General features: G+C 35.1%; 1 protein-coding gene across 4 annotated transcripts in view; it reads right to left on the reverse strand.

The window, feature by feature from the left end:
- The window catches only part of VPS13B (vacuolar protein sorting 13 homolog B), a 777,819-nt gene that overhangs the window by 697,049 nt on the left and 60,760 nt on the right, over positions 1-20,010 (reverse strand). For all 4 annotated transcript variants that reach the window (XM_023517476.1, XM_023517471.1, XM_023517472.1 and 1 more), the window contains exons 9-14: positions 12,933-13,028; positions 12,371-12,493; positions 11,762-11,899; positions 10,472-10,559; positions 3,957-4,148; positions 1,317-1,486 (exon numbers count right to left, since the gene is read on the reverse strand). In XM_023517476.1, the coding sequence (XP_023373244.1) occupies positions 1,317-1,486; positions 3,957-4,148; positions 10,472-10,559; positions 11,762-11,899; positions 12,371-12,493; positions 12,933-13,028 (807 nt within the window). The remainder of the gene's footprint in view (positions 1-1,316; positions 1,487-3,956; positions 4,149-10,471; positions 10,560-11,761; positions 11,900-12,370; positions 12,494-12,932; positions 13,029-20,010) is intronic.

Here is a 20,010-nt window from a genome sequence, read left to right on the forward strand (position 1 = left end):
CAACCTTTTTGGAAGGAAGTATCCTCAAAGAACTCAAAAGGGAACAATGTACCCACAGGGAACATTAGTCAGTCCTAAAAAGAAATGAACTATCAAGCCAAGAAAAAACATGGAAGAACCTTAAATGAATATTACTGAGTGAAAGAAGCTATGTGTCAAAAGGCTATATATTGTATGATTCCAACTACATGACATTCAGGGAAAGGCAGAACAATGGAGACAGAAGGAAGATTAATGGTTAGTGGTTGCCAGGGATTAGAGGGAAGAGAAGGATGAATAGGAGGAGCACGGAAGATTATTAGGGCATTGAAACTACTCTGTAATACTGTTATGGCAGATACGTGTCATTATACATTTGTAAAAACCCATAGAACACAAAACACCAAGAGTGAACCGTAATGTATACTATGGACTTTGAATGATATTGATCTGTCAAGGTAGGTTCATCAATTATAACAAACATACATCCCACTTTACTGAGGTATGTTGATAAGGAAGCTATGCATGTGGGAGGGGACAGGAAGTATATGGTAAATCACTATACTCTTTGCTCAATTCTGATGTGAACCTTCAAAATAATCCTAGGAACCAGGTACTATAGGGAAGTCATTCTGAGCCAGGACCCTCACAATGTTACACAAACCTATGCCACGAAGTCAAGGTTCTACCATAAACATACCTAACCTGTCATAGAATCTCCTAGAATACTCTAAAAACAGGGAAAGACAGGTGGCCTTGTGAGAAACTGCCAAAAGACCATTTCTCATTCACTTTCCCACCTTGAGGGAAGCTGTCATGAAACAGTTTCTTATCAACATTCCTCATACAAGCAAGACACAGGGTTTTCCATTTATCAGTAACAGGCTATACAAAACTGCTTAGCTGCCATGTGAGAATAAATTCTTGCCAACAGGGTACCCCACCACACATGCTGGAAATCATTTGCTCTCTATGTGAGTAATAAACTGTCTGAATCTACCTGGTCTTATTGTTTCTATATTGGCTAAATCCGTGAACTGGGTTGAAAAATATAATTTTCTTTGTTTTTAAGAAAAGGAAAATAAAGTTTAGAGATATAAAAACAACTGCCTAAGGCATAATAGCTAATACATGGTCTAACTTCCAGGTCCATGTGCTTCAACATTTCTTTATATATCCTTAAGCTTAAGTTTATTTTATTAAAATGTATATCTTTAAATTGCTTTTTAAGAACAATTTTACTTCATCATGGATAACTATAAGAGCAAATATTCATTTCTTAAATGACAAAAAAATGGATGCATGAAAGGAAAAACATAGTGAATCACAAAATATACCTTTTCTCCCATAATGACAGGTAGCAAATGGTCTAACAAGTTGAATTCAGCCATGAAAATCGTGCAGGTACATTTGAGGAGAGTAACACTCGTATGTCGAGTAGGAATATACTCCTCCATAGAAGCCACTTCTTCAGGATTCAGTAGTGTTTCACTTTCATGCTTAATATCTAAAATGAAAATGATAACAATTTAATGAAGTCTTTATTTAAACTGTTAATTTTCTTAAACCAAAAAATGAATTAATTAGTTCCCCAAGTACTAAGGTCAAATTCTGTTGTCTTTTCAACAATAAAGCAGTTGTAAACTAATAAGTTACCATTAAAAAATATAAATCATACTACTCTAAACTGTAAATGTATGTCTTTGCCAGACAAAAATTACTTTGCCAGATAAAAATTTTTTATTTTAAAATATCTTTAATAAAATCCCAATTTTTTTCTTTAAAAGAATAACAGCTTCTGGTCATCCAAATACCACTGAGATAATATAAAGGTAAGACATAGATTGGGAGAAAATATTTCTGAAACAGAGACACAGAGAGAGAGGGAGGAGAGAGCATACACACAAAAGAGATACCTCCACAAATAATTAGGTAAATAATAGATGGGCATGATGGCTGACAACCAATCATTGTCACTTTTTTCAAATTCTGTCATGTTTGGAGACTGGTCAATGCTGTTATTTAGCTCATGCACAGACAGCAAAACATGTAGTGTTGCCTCCTTATTTATCACTAATAATCCCACATAACACTTTACAAAAATCAATAATCTAAACACAGCAGTGATGATCAAACATAAAAGTACAGCAAAGAAACAAAAAGTAATAACACTAGAAGTGAAGTACCACCCAGCCTGGATTATAGTAGTGCGATCCTAATGCACTGCAATCTTGAACACCCGAGCTCACGCAATCCTCCTGCCTCAGCCTCCCAGGTAGCTAGGACTACAGGTGCACGCACTGTATCTGGCTAATTACTATTTTTTTTTCCAGAAATGACTGCCCTAACCTCCCTACAAAAACAGCTCTCCTCTCCTCCTATCTCTAGCACTCTTATAAACACCTGCTTTTAGTTTTTTCTCATAGCATTTATCAATAACTGAAATAATATTTTTACTTGTTCACTATTCATCTACCCCACAAAGATAAGCTCAAACACTGTACATCTTCCTTGCCATGCTATCCTAGCACTTTAGAAGAGTATCTGGCATTACAAGTAAGATGCAACAAATGAACACAAGAACATGTCTAGTGCTCGCTATGCAGTAGCATTGTGTTAAAACGTTTTTATACGTAGTACCTCACTCAGTGCCAATAACTACCTTTAGAAGTAGGTCCTATTAGTGTACCCTTTAAGACAAAGGACACACTATAGTTGCTACGACAAAAGTAAAACAATAGAAACTTCAACAAAAGCTGAAGTTTACTCCCTTTCACACAACAATCTGAGACTTAAATGATCCAGACTGACACGGTGCTTCCATAGTACCGAGAACCTACATTCTTTTTACCTTGCTGCTCAGTCATCCTCAGCATACAGCTGTAATTTCAGGGTCTAAGATGACAACTTTAGCCCCAGTCATTATATTTACTTTCCATCCAAAGGGCAGGGGAAGGGAAAAAGGAATGTTCTTTTCCCTTTAAAGTCATGGCCCCAAACTTCACAGGAAGTTCTGCTTCCACTCCTATAGCCAAAACCTAATCATTACTTCACCTAGTCTTTATTTCTAAGATTAAATTTTTCTTGCTATAAAAAAAAAAAAAGAGTAGGATAGTGGAAAAACAATAAGCCAAATCTATCACAATAACTCATTATAGAAATAGAGAACGGAAGATGTTTATTAAATTTCTTAAATACAATAAGCAGAAGGTCAGATTTCCAAACTACAGTTTAACTACACCAGCTCGACACCCGTAGCTCAGTGAGTAGGGTGCCAGCCACATACACCCAGGCTGGCAGGTTCAAGCCAGGCCCAGGCCTGGTAAACAACAATGACAACTCCAACCAAAAAATAGCTGGGTGTTATAGCAGGTGCCTGTAGTCCCAGCTACTCAGAAGGCTGAGGCAAGAGAATCACTTAAGCCCAAGAGTCTGAGGTTGCTGTGAGCTGTGACGCCATAGCACTCTACTGAGGGTAACATAATAAGACTCTGCCTCAATAAAAAAAAAAAAAAGGAATTTTTATTTTATGAAATTATAATAGCCTTATCATCATACCATGTAGAAAACACTAATTGCACAGCAAATTGTTTTTTACCAGAAGTACCTAAGTTTTCCACAGTATTAAACTTGTTGTTTAAAGACTAACTTTTTCTAGCTCCTTAGAATCAATGAACATGAAAAATGGTCATATTTTAAAAGTATACACTAGAAAGATTATCCCAAAAGTCTGACAATAAAACACTGACAATTAATGGCAAATAAAGTACTCCTAAAATTATTTCCAATTCTTGACCTTTCCTACAACTTCCATATACAAGTTCATTCATTAAATTAACAAGTGAATATATATATATAAAAGTCCTTGCAGACAGGCAAAATATGCTGAAAAAGAAAAGTCAGCAAACAGAACAAACTGGATTATGTAATCATTCAAATCAACTGCCAACAGATTGAGAATTAATCCAAAAACAAACCTGATTTCAGCCTGCTGTATGGTTCATATTCATGCTCCAAAGCACAAGCAACCATTTTCAAAATCCTATGTACTGCACTACTATCCAAGCGAAAATCAAGAGGACCTATGACAAGGCTTTTGGTAGACTTCTCCTGGACTGTACCCAAATCTTCACTTTTTCCTGCAGAGAAGTCTTGTTGATTTATAGAACCTATAAGAAATAAAATTTTATAGTACTATTTTAAACATCAGTAAGATATTCTAAGTATATATTCTAACATTACTCTTCTCTCACTTTTTCAACTTGTAACTTAATGCCTTAAAACAAATTCTTAATCAGCTTCATATAGACAACTCTGCTACATTTTTGTCTATGCAGATAAGATGTTATTGACAAAAGGAAATGATTTTAAAAAATAATTGCAATATTCCTATAATCTATTTAATATTACAACAAGTTATGTAAAATACAAACTATTATTCTCTCTGAGTTGTTTTTTTTTTGGGCTGTGGCTGGTTTTGAAGCTGCCACCTTCAGCATACGGGGCCGGCGCCCTACTCCTTTGAGCCACAGGCACTGCCCTCTGTTTTTTTTTTTTTTTTTTTTTTGAAACCAAGTCTTGCTCTGTCACTCTGGCTAGAGTACAGTGGTATCATCATAGCTTGTTGCAATCTCAAACTCCTAGGCTCCTGCCTCAGTATGCCAAGTAACTGGGATTACAGAAGCATGCCACCGTGCCCAGGTAACTTTTTCTATTTTTGATAGAGACAAGATCTTGCTCTTGCTCAGGCTGATCTCAAACTCCTCAGCTCAAGCAATCCTTCTGCTTTCACCTCCCAGAGTACCTGGCCCCAAACCATCATTCCTAGAAAACCTAATTCATTCATATCCAGTAATTTTATACACAATATTATTACATTGACTGGGAAAGGGGACTTTGGAGAAAGTTGCATTTTACTAATTTTTCTAGAAGTTCATTGAAAATTAGAAAAACAACATATTCACAGGGTGCCTTAATGGGCCAGATGCTGTGGCTAATGCCTGTAATCCTACCACTCTAGGAAGCTGAGGTGGGTGAACTGCCTGAGCTAGAGAGAGACCCCATCTCTAATGCCCTGCCAGGCATTGTGGCAGGCACCTGTAGTCCCAGGTATTCAGGAGGCAGAGAAGAGGATCACTTGAGGTTCAGCACCTGTAGCTCAGTGGTTAGGGTGTCAGCCACATACACCAGGGCTGGCAGGTTCGAACTTAGCCTGGGCCTGCTAAACAACAATGACAACTACAACAGAAAAATAGCTAGGTGTTGTGGCAGGCACCATAGTCCCAGCTACCTGGGAGGCTGAGGCAAGAGAATCACTTAAGCTCAAGAGTTAGATGTTGCTGTGAGCTGTGACACTACAGCACTCTACTGAGGGCAACATAGTGAGACTGTCTCAAAAAAAAGGGGGGGAGGAAATCTCTTGAACTCTAGAGTTTGAGGCTCCTGTGAGCTATAACACTACAGCACTCTACTGAGGGTGACAAAGTAAGACTCTATCTCCAAAAAAAGGAGTTTTATAATGACCACAGAAATGAACCACAGATAATACCTGCTGTGAACTTTTTAAAGAATAAAATTATCATAGCTATGTTTCATAGGACAGAATCATAGTTCCTACATCTGTATCTGTTCATATACTAAAGAGGAACCAAAACTGTTTTCTAAGAAAATTTTGCTTCTACCTACAGATATTTCTCATTATCTAATATGCATACTTCTTATATTGGGGATTTGGATTTAATACACAGATCCATAATAAGTGATAACAAAAGATAATTTTTAATTCTTAACCTATTTTATTTATTTAAATAAAAAGAGGGTAAGATTTTCTAGCATTTAATCATCTTTAGAACCTAGAAAGACCTAATTAAACAAAAAAAAATTCTTTATCTTTACCTTCAACAATTTTTACAAATATACTTATTCACAATTTCATACAAGGTAGTACAGTTCACTCTTCAGTCTCAGTAGATGGACCAAAAATAATTATTCATATATTTTAACCAGATCATCCAGTAGGCAAAATTTTTAACTATATAATACAAGTAAAAAATGTATAAACTCACACACAGACTTAAATGTCGCATCAAATAAAACACACAAAGTTATTCTTATATGTATTTTATGACATGCATTAACATTGACTCACATTAAAACTTAGGTATAAATAACACACTGTTCACATCAAAATCCATTACTTTTCATACCTAAAACTATTACATTTCCAAGGTTACATATTACAGAATGAAGTGACTTGAAGATAATCAGAAGAACTTTGGTTACAAATGAAAATCCTATGCAGCAATTAGGCTCTCTAAACAATAGCCACTTTACAAAAATAGACTCTTCTTTTAGACATCAAGTTGTGTCTAAAATAGTAGAAACCAATAGACTATATACATGCCCCCAAATATTAGAAATTAAATATAATGCAGTTTAAATTTAGATGCTAGTAGCTTGTTTGAAATGTAAAAGTGCAACTGGTTTTAAGCTATGTATTTTCATTTACTTTACTTGTGCCCACCTTCAATGTGTTTAGTTACTCCAACTCCCTAAATATTTGGCTATTTTTATTAAGCATCAAGACATTAGCTAGCTAGCCTAATTAAAAGAAAAAGGACTTTTAAATCTCTACAGGACAGCCAGAGGCTACACTGTCCTCATCCCCATTCAACTATATTTTCATATCTCTCAATAGAAAACTCATCTTCTTTCCTACCTGAAGAAGAACTTAGTTTTCTTGGGAATACGCTAGCTACCAAAACAACTCTACTGACCATTTGTGCTGTCAGTGTGCAAGGAATCCTACTTTCATTGATGAAAAATTATGTATCTTTAATTGTTCTCTTTTACAAAAGATTTACCAGCTTTTTTAACTCCACCAATTCTCATTAAAGGTTGCCTACATTTAACTTATACCTTATGAATCTGAGTCTCTGTATAAGATCCATACTTTTAAAGAAAAAAAAGAGTCTATCTTAGCTCTAGCCCTGGAACCAGAAAATTAATCCTTAAATAGGATTGTAGGAATCAAGAACCCTTCTACCCAATGAACTCTTGAATTAATACCAACACCTTCTCAAGTCATCCAGATTCAAAATAGCAATGAACTATCATGCCTCTGAACCCTGACCTTCAATAACATAATTGTTTTAAATTTATTTCTCACTGTGCCTCTAAAACTGATTATCTCTAAAACCTTCTTGTTGTAGATCACAGTTTCAGATATGTACTTTAGGTCCATAACATTAGTAATAACCCCCTAAATAGAAAAGACTAGAAAAGTAGTAGATACAAAGTTTACTAAATATTTTAAAAGTCATATTAATAAGAAATGTTTCACTTTAGTTTTTAAAACATTGTTCACTCTTAAATACTATAATAAAAACAAAATAAATGCCAGAAGATACTTATCATCAATATCAAATAACAGCATAGGAAACTTACTGATTGAATTTTTACTTATATGTCAACATATATTATGGGCAAAGTACTACTTATCACGACAAAAATAAATAATAGTACAAGCTCTTTTGTTACTGTATTTACTAGTTTCTTATGTTAATTAGAATATCATGAACTTAAAACATACAGTATCAAATCTGCTCTTAAATTTTCAGGATTCACTACTAACTTTGTGAAATTATTGATTCAACATGTGCTTAGACATTCATGTAGATGAAATATAGAGCATTTTTTGATAACATACACTATAGAAACAAGTAAATGTCAGTCACAACAAAATAATAATTTTAGATAAAGTGATTTTTTTTTTTGGCAGTTTTTGGCCAAGACTGGGTTCGAACCCACTACCTCTGTTATATGGGGCCAGCACCCCAATCCTTTTAGCCACCGGTGCCACCCAATAAAGTGATTTTTTAAGTATTTAAAGTTATCCTCTCATAGGAACTCAATAGTTTTCCTATTAATAAATACCAAAAGTGCTACAAATTTCTTTATTCAAGTAATCTAACAAAGAAGGAAATTCCAACAGAGTAGTTACGAATGCAGGCTCTAGGGTTAGGATGGTTGGGTTGAAACTCTCCATACTATTTGTGTGATCTTGGGTAGGCTGCTTAACTATTACATATGTGGGTCACTACAAAAGTTCTGAGACAGTTATGGTCCATTATTTCACTTCCAAGAAAAAGGACAGTCCACAGTATCCTTTCTAATTCACCCATGCAAATTTCAACTTGTTTGGCTTATTGGTGTTGCTTGGAAGGCTTCATTTGTTTCTGTCCATGGAGATTTTATGTTTCTTAGTTTTTGTGTATCTCAAAACTTTCATAATGACCCATGTATAGGGCTAGCTGTTTGCTCATCTATAAAATGAGGATAATGTTATTTACCTTACCAGGCTATTAAGAGAATTAAATAAGCTCACATGTGTAAAACACTTAGAATGGAGCCTTGAATTTAAAAATATTATCTATTATTACCACCATCATCATCACTGTAATCGCTATTGTATATGAATATAGATTTCCAATGAGAAACACAAACAAAAAACACAATTACCTAAAAGCAAACAAGAAATAAACACATTATTAAGTGAACTAATAACACATTTTTAAAGCATGTGACATTCACACGTCAATTTAACAGTGGAATTTTATTACTTTCTCAAAACTAAATCAGCTGGCACAATTAAGAAAGTAGACGAATAAGTGATAAACTGAAAGCAAGAAAGTGATTCCCATAAATCTCAGAGTAACAGTCTCCTCCTTCAATGAAGGTAGAAAAGAAACACATAGGAGACTTATTAGATGCTAGCAATGTCCTATTTTGTGGAGTGTGTGGAGATAGATGTTAATTTTAGAATTCTTTGCTATTCAGTACATAAATTTATAGAACTTTTCAGCATCTATGTTTTACTCCAACATTTTGTTTAAAAAGAAAAGAAATAAAATATCTACAATATTGTATACTATCACAGAAATAAAAAAAATGAAAAATTCAAAAGTTCACAAACTACAAACTTCTCTGAAAGAAATATATAGACTTCTAGCAAATATAAATCATGTTTCCATCTTTTAAAAACTGAAGAAGAAGCATATATACAAATAAAAATTTTCAGCACTGGATTTCCTTTGCTTGAAAGATGACTCTATCTGCTCCCAAGACACTGAACCAACAGCACATGCATAACACATTATCCTAAACCAGAAGAAACCACAAGTTTGCAACTGGACACTACAACAATTTGCAAAGGCCTTAGAATATAGATTTCTCAGTTGCACTTCATATATCTTATTGGCTAAGGAACATTTACACTTTAATGTCCACTGGTATCTCAAAATTCATCTTTTCCTCCAAAAATTTTCTTTACTTATCTCTAGCATTCTTAATAGTTATCACTGTCTACCGAGTAACTCAAGACCAAAATTTGGTAAACTATTTAAATTTTGTTTTAATATAGAACAACGTGAAGCCTGTGAGGATTTAAGTAAGAAAACCAATCTGATTGCAGTATAAATTATGGGAGAACAAAAGTGGAAGAAGGAAGACCAGTAAGAAAGCTATTAGAACCTAGAAATGATGGTAGATTGGATAAGAGTGATAAGAGTGAAGGTGACAAGGACTGCATGGATTCCACATAAGTTTTGGAGGTAGAAACTTATGATAAATGTGATGATAAATAGGATGCTAAGAGAGAAGGAAATAGTGTGCCATGATGAATCTCAGGTTTCTGGCTTGAGCAACTATAGAAGATGACAGTACAATTTTCCAAGAAGAGGGGAATGAAAATAAGAGGAGGAACACAAGTAGTAGATGGTCATGGGCATATTAATAATTCAATTTTGGACACATTTAGTTTTCAGGTATCTGTGAGACACAGAAATTAAAATGTAAAGTATGCCCTGGATATTTAATTCTGAACCTTCAATAAGTTTGGACTAGAAATACAAATTTGGGCATCAACAATAGATAGGCAGGACTTAATTCCATGGAAAAGAATGAGATGACTTCAAGAGAGAGTTTGGGGGGAAAAATTGGAGACTGACCAATGAGAATACCAACATTTAGAAACTACTACAAAAGAAGAAAGTGGAAAATTAATACTCTTTCTCTCTTCCTTAAAAAACTTATTTCAAGATCAGCCACTTTGTGAAGTCTTCAATCTCTCAAACAAACATTGTTCAGAAAAGGATTTATATAACCTTTAAAATATATTTAATATATAAAAGGAATGGTAATTCTTTTTGAAAATGTAACAAAATATGATGTATCAAAATTTTAATATTTCACACATATAAGAACTAATTTTATTTGGTTCTACAAAATATGTTCAACTAGTTGTATTTAAAAAAGGACTAAAAATGGCAAAAATCTAAGAAAATTCTAACATAGCATTAAAATTAAATCATTCCCCAAGGTACTAAAAGGTAAATAATATATAACAGAGTACAACCAAAGATCAACTGATTCTAAAGAAGCTTTTGTTTCAGTTGCTCAAGGAAAGGCAAATATAAAGGAAAGAAGCCAATACCTTTGACGCTAGTATTCTCCATTGTATAGAGGTAATCCATGTAAAAAGCCCCAAACCTTTGCATTCCAGCAATCTCAGTGTATGTCTCCTGCCAACAAAGCAATGCAAACAGAACAAACTTGCATAAAAGAAACATCCTGAGTTAAAATCTGATAGGTCAGACACATACCCTTACATAGAATGTTTATCAACAAAAAGGATTACCAAAAGAACAGCAGTTGTCCAAAGAATTCACTTCTAAGAAACATGTTCCCCCTCTCATAGACCACAAAAATAGGACATCTATAATTCTACTAGACCACTTTATCAATAATGTTTAGTTAATGAATAGCTATAATGTAGAAGATAGTACATTTCTTACCTTTACCACTATAACAAAACTGTCCTATACTGTATAGTCTCAAATAGAGTTAATACTTGAACACTTACATGAAACAGTTCAAACACTAAAGATATTTTATAAATACAGGATTTCATAAGTTTAAAAATTTAATTCAGGTCAACATTAAATTCTTTTAATTATGAAAGTAAAAATGAGAATAATTAAAATAGAATAATTTATTCTATTACATTAATCTTCAGGTAACTCTTTTGAATTTAACTTATTCCATAAATATATTAATGTTCCATAAATATATTAATATAATCTTACATGAAAAATCTAAACAATACTAAAAAGTATACATAATAAAAGGCTGAATTCCCCATTTCTTCCCATCAATCCCACATTCTAAAAGAAATAATTAACAGAGCTAATTTGACATGTTTCCTACATGAATTTTTTTTTTTTTTGAGACATAGTCTCAAGCTGTCACCCTAAGTAGAGTGCCATGGTGTCACAGCTCACAGCAACCTCAAACTCCTAGGCTAAAGCAATTCTCTTAGCTTCAGCCTCCCAGGAAGCTGAGACTACAGGCTCCTGCTACAACACCCAGCTATTTTTTTTGCTGCAGTTGTCATTGTTGTAGCTGGCCCGGGCTGGGTTCAAACCCACCAGCATTGGTGTATGTGGCCAGCGCCCTACCCACTGAGCTATAGGCACCGCCCTACATAAATATTTTTTAAAGTAGCATATGGACAAACAAAATATGATTACATACATAAAAGTAGTGGCCACTGGGTACTCCTCAAACTTTTCTAGATGTACAAGATGGACAAAAATATTCTAAATGTTTTAATAAACAATTAGCATTCAGAAGATACCATTTGAGAGGAGGCAAACACAAGTATTCATACAATGTGCCCACCCAAACACAGCCCAGAATTTGGCTCAAATATATATTCTCTGACCTTATGATGAGCTGCATCCAAGATAAATTCTGCACGAGTACCATTATTTTCTGGGCTTCGGTAATCAAACAATGAATTTGTAAGGTATGTTGAACCTTTTGTACTCAAGTTTTCACCACAGATGAAGAAACAGGCCTCCTGAAGACAAAAGCCAAAATTTATGAACAGCAGGAAAAATCATTAGACTGTTAAAGAAAGCCTTGATTTTATAACATCCATTCACTAGTCAATAGAAATCAATAAAACCTTAAGTCCTATAAAAAGATAAAGAAAGCTGTCTTCCTTTTCATTGCCTATTTTGGTAAAGAACATTTTAACAAACCAAAAAGGAACTCCAAGTAGCTCCTATAAACAAAAAAGAAGAAATATTTACGGATTAGAAAGTAGTTGGAACTATTTTCCAGGTGTTAAGTGCTACCAACTTTCTAAATTCCCCTGAGCTCTATAATTTCTTACAAGGGAAATGCAGGAGGAAACAGTAAAGCTCCTCTCTCAAGCCAGAGATATATGCAGCCTAACAGATTTTACATAGTTAAACACTTCAATAAGTACTTCATTATCCCTGCATCCTATCCAAAAAGGGGAAAAAAATGGGAGATTTTTACTTACTGCTTCACTTCTATTCATATTCTCTTCAAAATCTTTAACACCCATAATTCCTTTAAGGCACATAGCTCTGCAACCTACAAACCCAATCTGGCAATCAAAGAAAGGCTCTCCCATCATAAGGGCCTATGAGAAGAAAAACATCAGAACTAAGACCTTGAATAAAAATACTAGAAACTTCGCTTGTAGAATTTCTAAATTAGTCAAACATTTTTAGGGCCATGGCCTTTCCAAATTTATTGTCCTTAGAATAAAAACTCTATTAAAATGAGAAACATGTTATTTGTCTCTCTATGAAACCCACATTTCATAAACACTAATATGTACATACATACCCACAAATATACAAAAGCACATATAAGTTAAATGAAAAAATGAAAATGAAAGATTGCACATTACAGCAAAATCTTTGTTAAAGAAATATTTTAAATAATACCATGAATATGAAGATAGAAATATAAACAAATATTTTGAAATATATTATTTATAACAAACCTACATTTATAAAATATGAACTTAAAGAACCAAAGACTTTAAAAAAATACATTCAGTGTCAAAAGATTACCTCAACTGTAGTTCCTTCTTGTTCCCAACATAGTATTTCTTTAGATTTTACTTTTTGTGGGCTATAATAACTACTCTCAGCTTGCATTTCTGTGAGCTAAGAAATATAAAAATATTAAGTAAATCAAAATTAGTGTTAAATGGAAATAAACGGTCATTATATTATGAAGAATTAATGAAAACAAGCCAATTTTAAGATTCAGGAAATTTAATTATTAAGCAGGAAAACAGGTGCAACAAAAACAGCTGTAACAGATTATCCATGGTATAAAGGTTCAATATGCTAAAGTTAGAAAATTAAGTAGTATTTTTCTAATTCCTTCCTAATACTGCTTTAAAAAGTAAAAGCTATGTGTGAGTAACAGTCCAATACTCATAAACTGTTCATATATTCTCCCCAAAACTTGCATCTTATAATGGCAATTCATTTTACATTTACTACCATATGTTTGTTTCAATCATTTCCAAGATTTCTCACTATTTCTAATAAAAAAGAAAGTTGTGAATAAATGCAAATAAACTGAACAAAATTCAAGTTCCTATAAGAAAGGTATAATTACCACTGTTCATTTTCAAAGTATATCTCCTACCCTAATAGCCTAATTCACTCAATCAACAAATACTTATTGACTGCTGGCTAGATAACGTACCTTATTTTATTCCATTTTGCTATACTACACTTTGCAGATCTTGCTGTTTGCTCTTTTTTACACAGTGAAGCTCTGTCTGTAAAAACCCTGCATTAATTTATTGGCACTGTTTTCCCAATATGTCCTCACTTCATGTCTCTGGATAAAATCTGGTAATTTTCTAATATCTATAAAATTTTATTACTATTAATATCTCCCACGGTGATTGTTAATAGTAACAGTTGATGTTACTACCGAAATTGTTTGGAGTACCATGAACCATGCCCATATAAGATAGAGAATTTAACTGATAAATGTGTGTGTTCTGACTGCCACCATTTGGCCATTCCCGTCTCTCTCCCTTCTCCTGAGACCTCCCTATTCCCTAAGACACAACAGTATTGAAATTAGGCCAATTAATAACTCTACAATAGCCTCTAAGTATTAACTTAAAGGAAGAGTGGAAGATCTCTTTCAATCAAAAGCTAGAAATAATTACACTTAGTGAGACAGGTATGCAAAAGTTGAGAAGGACCAAAACCTAGGCCTCTTGTGTTAAACAGCTAGCCAAGTTGTAAATGCAAAGGAAAAGCTCTTGAAGGAAATTAAAAGTGGTACTCCAGTAAACAGAGGAATGATAAGAAAGCAAAACAGCCTATTGCTAGTATGGATAAAGTTTTCGATTCTACTAAGGCTGACAGAGTTAAGACAGCTGGTGTAGAAGACAAGACTGACACTAGCAGAGATTGGTTCATGAGGTTTAAGGGAAGAAGTTGTCCCCATAACATGAAAGTACAAATTGAATCAGCAAATGCTATTATGAATCTGTAGCAAGTTATCCATCAGATCTTAATAAGATCACTAACAAAGATAAATGGTTATGCTATACATCAGATTTGCAATGTAGAACAAAGAAAATTCCAGTGGAAAAAGATGCCATCTAGGGACTTTCATGCCTAGTAAGACATCAATGCCTGGTTGGTTATTGGTTAATGCAATTACCATTATGCACCCATAAATCCTAGTGCCCATAAAAATTATGCTAAATCTACTCTACTTGAGCTCTAGAAATGGGAACAAAGCCTGGATGATAGCACATTTGTTTACGCCAAGATATACTGAATATTTTAAGCTCATTGTGAAGATCTACTGCTCAGAATATATCTCTTGAAATAATAGTGCTCATTGACAGTGCACTTGGACACCCAAAGTCTGATAGAAATATATAAGGAGATCAATGTTGTTTTCATGCCTGCTAAATACAACATTGATTTTGTAGCCCAGAGATGGAGCGATTTTGACTTTCAAGTTTTATTAATCTAAATAAATACATTTCATAAGATTATAGCTGTCATAGTGATTCTTCTGATGCACGTGGGAAGAGTAAACCTTCGGGAAAGGATTCACCATTCTAGATGACACTTAAAAACGTGTGTGATTCATGGGAGGAGGTAAAAATATCCACATTAACAGCAGAATGAAAGAAGTTCATTCTAACCCTCATGGATGCCTTTGAAGGGATCAACACTTTAGTGGAAGAAGTAACTGTAGATATAAAGGAAATAGCAAGAGAACTAGATTTAGAAGTACAGCCTGAGGATGTAAATGAATTGCTACAAACTTCATCATAAAACTTGAACAAATGAGGAATTTCTTATTATGAATGAACAGAGAAAGTGATTTTTCACAATGTAATCTACTCCCAGTGAAGACGTTATGAACATTGTTCAAAGGACAACAAAAGATTTAGAATATTCCATAAACTTAATTGATAAAACAGCAGGAGGGGGTTTGAGAGGATGTATTCCAATTCTGATAGGCGTTCTACTGGGTAAAATGCTATTGAATACCATCTGATGTTATAAAGAAATCTTTTGTGAAAAGAGGAGGCAATTGATGCAGGAAACTTCACTGTTGTCTTTTTTTTTTTTTTTGAGATAGTCTCAATGAGTTGCCCTCTATAGAGTGCCATCGCATCATAGCTCATAGCAACCTCAAACTCTTGCACTCAAGAAATCCTTTTGCCTCAGGATTCCAAGTAGCAGGTATTATAGGTGCCCGCCACAATTCCCAGCTAATTTTTAGAGACGGGGTCTCACTCTTGCTCAGGCTGGTCTGGAACTCATGGGTTCAAATAATCCACCTACCACGGCCTCCCAGAATGCTAGGATTACAGTGTTGTCATATTTTATTTTATTTTCATTGTTGTTGCTGTCGTAGTTTAAAAGATTCTCACAGCAGCCCCAGCCTTAAGCAACTACCACCTCTAACAGTCATCACCCATCAACAATGACAAGACAAGACCCTCCATCAGCAAAAAGATTAAGACTTCCTAACAGTTCAGATAATCATTAGCATTTTTTAGCACTAAAGTACTTATTAATTTAGGTATATACATTTTTTAGACATAATATCATTATACACTTAACAAACCACAAGATACTGTAAACATAATTTTAAATTCATTAAGAAAATAAAAATGGTGTGGCACCTGTGGCTCAGTGTATAGGGTGCCAGCCCCATATACTGAGGGTGGTGGGTTCAAACCCAGCCCCAGCCAAACTGCAACAAAAAAATAGCCGGGCATTGTGGCAGGCACCTATGGCCCAAGCTACTTGAGAGGCTGAGGCAAGAGAATCACCCAGCCCAAGAGCTGGAGGCTGCTGTGAGCTCTGACACCACGGCACTCTACCGAGGGCAACAGCATGAGATCTGTCTCTAAAAAAGAAAAAGAAAGAAAGAAAATAAAAATGTGTGTAACTCATTTTATTGTACTACTCATTGTACAACAGAATCAAACTCACAATACCTCCAAGGCATGCTTATACGAATCTAAATACTGACTTGGGAAAAAAAAAATTCTTGCTATGCTGCAGATTATATTATTCATAAGTATCAAAATAATTATTAAATAATTTAAATTATTTTAAAATGTATTATTCTAAATGTAATGTGGTATCCTGGTTTGGATCACAGTACAGAAAAACATTTAATGAAATTCAATTACAGTTTAAAATTTAACCAGCAGAGGCATGAAGGGAAGATGGCCAACTGGAGTGATCTTTCCATAGAGGCTCCTGTCCACAAGAAGAGTTAAAGGACATAAGTTTAGCAAGTAAGCTGATGGTTTGGAACTGAGCCAAGAGAGAAGGTTGAAGAACTCACATGACCCCTGCTGAAGCAAGCTGTGACCCCAAAGAAACAAACAATAGGTACAAAATCCATTGCCAAGTGGATGGGAGTCCCCTCCACTTGAGAACAGCTCGTAGTGTACTTTATACAAACAAGCAAGCAGCGTTCAAATCTCCTCCTATTTTATCCCATGAAAGAGACCCTCTAAGCCAGAACTCCTTCCCCAGAGAGGACCCACTAGTGTGTCATGGCACTCTCCCACCAGACATAAAACTGTATATATTCTCTACCTGCAACTCTGAACTCCAAGAACTCCCTTCCACTCTCACTCGGAGGTCTGGAAGCCTGTCCCCCATGGGAGTCCAGATTCTTGAGCACTTTCTCAAGAGATGTGGACAAGTGGTGGGCTGTTGTAGGTCTGTGCTGATTCTGTAGCACAGGGGTAAAGAGACAACTGTGGACCGAGGGAGCCATATGGGAGAGGGAAAAGCAGTCCCCCAGGGCACAGAGCAGCACTGGCACTGGCAGAAACAATAGGGCTCACATCCCAGGGGATATTTTGGAGAGATACTTCTCGCCTCTATTCACAACCCAAGAAAGCCAAGCCTCTACTCCAGTGGCAGCCACCAGCAAACAGATCTGGGACAGAAACACAGGCACCATGACTAAAGGGTATGCCTGACACAGTACCTGCCCAGGCGGGCAGGTACGCGGCATGGCAGGGATGGAGACTATAATACTCCCAGGGCAGGGCTGAGTCAGAAGTGCTGCTTTAACAGGGGAACATAGCTGGGACAAAAGCAGGTGGGGCAAAAGCACCAGCCCAGGGAGAGGAAGGAACTGAGAGCTGAGTATAATCTCTAACTATGCCTGCCCCAACACAGAGTGCTGCAGAGACAGAGACGCCAACTCTGTAAGAACTGAGGCAATGGCAGCGGCACAAGGTGGGGATGAGTCATAGTTTCAGTAAACTGAAACTGCACCTGTCCTGTAGGGGAATATAACTGGGACAGAAATGCAAGCCTTTCTTAAGAGAACAGAAAGAGAGAAAGTTAACAACTTAATGGGACATCTCAAGCAACTGGAAAAGGAAGAATATTCCAATCCCAAACCCAGCAGAAGAAAAGAACCAAAATTAGAGAAGAATTAAATAAAATTGAAAACAAAAGGATTATACAACAGATCAATAAATCAAAGAGTTGGTTTTCTGAAAAGATCAATAAAATAGATATGTCTTTGGCTATCCTAAACAAGAAAAAAAAGAGTAAAGTCTCTAATTTCATCAATCAGAAATGGCAAAGATGAAATAACAATAGACTCCTCAGATATTAAAAAAATTTGAAGAAACACGAAAATTTGAAAGAAATTGACCAATACTTGGAAGCACACCACCTTCCTAGACTTAGCCAGAATGAAGTGGAAATGTTGAACAGGCCCATATCCAGTTCTGAAATAGCATCAACTATAGAAAATCTCCCTAAAAAGAAAAGCCCGGGACAAGATGGCTTCAAATCAGGATTCTACCAAACCTTTAAAAAAGAACTAGTACCTATATTAGTTAACCTTTTCCAAAATATAGAAAAAGGATACTACCCAACACATTCTATGAAGCAAACATCACCTTGATCCCTAAACCAAGAAAAGACCCAACAAGAAAAGAAAATTATAGACCAATATCACTAATAACTATTGATGCAAAAATATTCAACAAGATCCTAGCAAACAGAATCCAGCAACACATCAAACAAATTATACACCATGACCAAGTGGGCTTTAACCCAGGGTCTCAAGGTTTGTTCAATATACGTAAATCTATAAATATAATTCATCACATAAACAAATTAAAAAGCAAAAAACATACAATTCTCTCAATTGATACAGAAAAAGCTTTTGATAATATCCAGCATCCTTTCATGATCAGAACACTTAAGAAAACTGGTATAGAAAGGACATTTCTTAAATTGATAGAGGCCATCTACAGCAAACCCACAGCCAATATTGTATTGAATGGAGTAAAGCTGAAATCATTTCCACTCAGATCAGGAACCAGGCAAGGTTGCCCATTGTCTCCACTGCTTTTCAACATTGTAATGGAAGTTTTAGCCATCAAAATTAGGCAAGAAAAGGCGATCAAGGGTATCCATATAGGGTCAGAGGAGATGAAACTTTCCCTCTTTGCAGATGACATGATTGTATATCTGGAAAATGCCAGGGATTCTACTACAAAACTTTTAGAAGTGATCAAGGAATACAGCAGCGTCTCAGGCTACAAAATCAACACTCATAAATTTGTAGCCTTTATATATACCAACAATAGTCAAGCTGAAAAAATAGTCAAGGACTCTATTCCTTTCACTGTAGTGCCAAAGAAGATGATATATTTGGGAGTTTACCTAACAGAGGACGTGAAAGATCTCTATAAAGAGAACTATGAAACTCTAAGAAATGAAATAGCTGAAAATGTTAACAAATGGAAAAACAGACCATACTCAAGGCTGGGAAGAATCAACATTGTTAAAATGTCCATATTATCCAAAATAATATACAATTTTAATGTAATCCATATTAAAGTTTCACTGTCATTCTTTAAAGATTTTGAAAAAATAATACTTTGTTTTACATGGAATCAAAAAAAAAAAAAAACCTCAAATACCCAAAGGCATTACTCAGAAATAAAAACAAAGCAGGAGGAATCATGCAACCAGACCTCAGATTATACTATAAATTGATAGTGATCAAAACTGTATGGCACAAAAACAGAGAGGAAGATGTATGGAACAGAAGAGAGAACCAAGAGATGAACCCAGCTACTTGCCTTATTTGATATTCAATAAGCCAATTAAAATCATTCAGTGGGGAAAAGATTCCCTATATAACAAATTGTGCTGGGTGAACTAGCTGATGACCTGTAGAAGACTGAAACTGGACCCACACCATTAACTAAGAAAGACTCTCACTGGATTAAAGATTTAAACTTAAGACATGAAACTATAAAAATATTAGAAGAAAGGTAAGGGAAAACACTTGAAGAAATCAGCCTGGGCAAAAAGTTTATGAGGAAGACCCCCCGGGCAACTGAAGCAACACCAAAAACACATTACTGGGATCTGATCAAACTACAAAGCTTCTGCATAGCCAAAAACACAGTAAGTAAAGCAAGCAGACAGTCCTCAGAATGGGAGAAGATATTTTCAGGTTATGTCTCCAACAAAGGTTTAACAACCAGAATCCACAGAGAATTCAAACGTATTAGCAAGAAAAGAACAAGTGATCGCATCTTGGGGTGGGCAAGGGACTTGAAGAGAAACTTCTCTGAAG

Source organism: Otolemur garnettii, unplaced genomic scaffold (assembly GCF_000181295.1).
Source record: "Otolemur garnettii isolate 467f Iridium unplaced genomic scaffold, OtoGar3 scaffold00004, whole genome shotgun sequence".
Taxonomy (NCBI): Eukaryota; Metazoa; Chordata; class Mammalia; order Primates; family Galagidae; genus Otolemur; species Otolemur garnettii.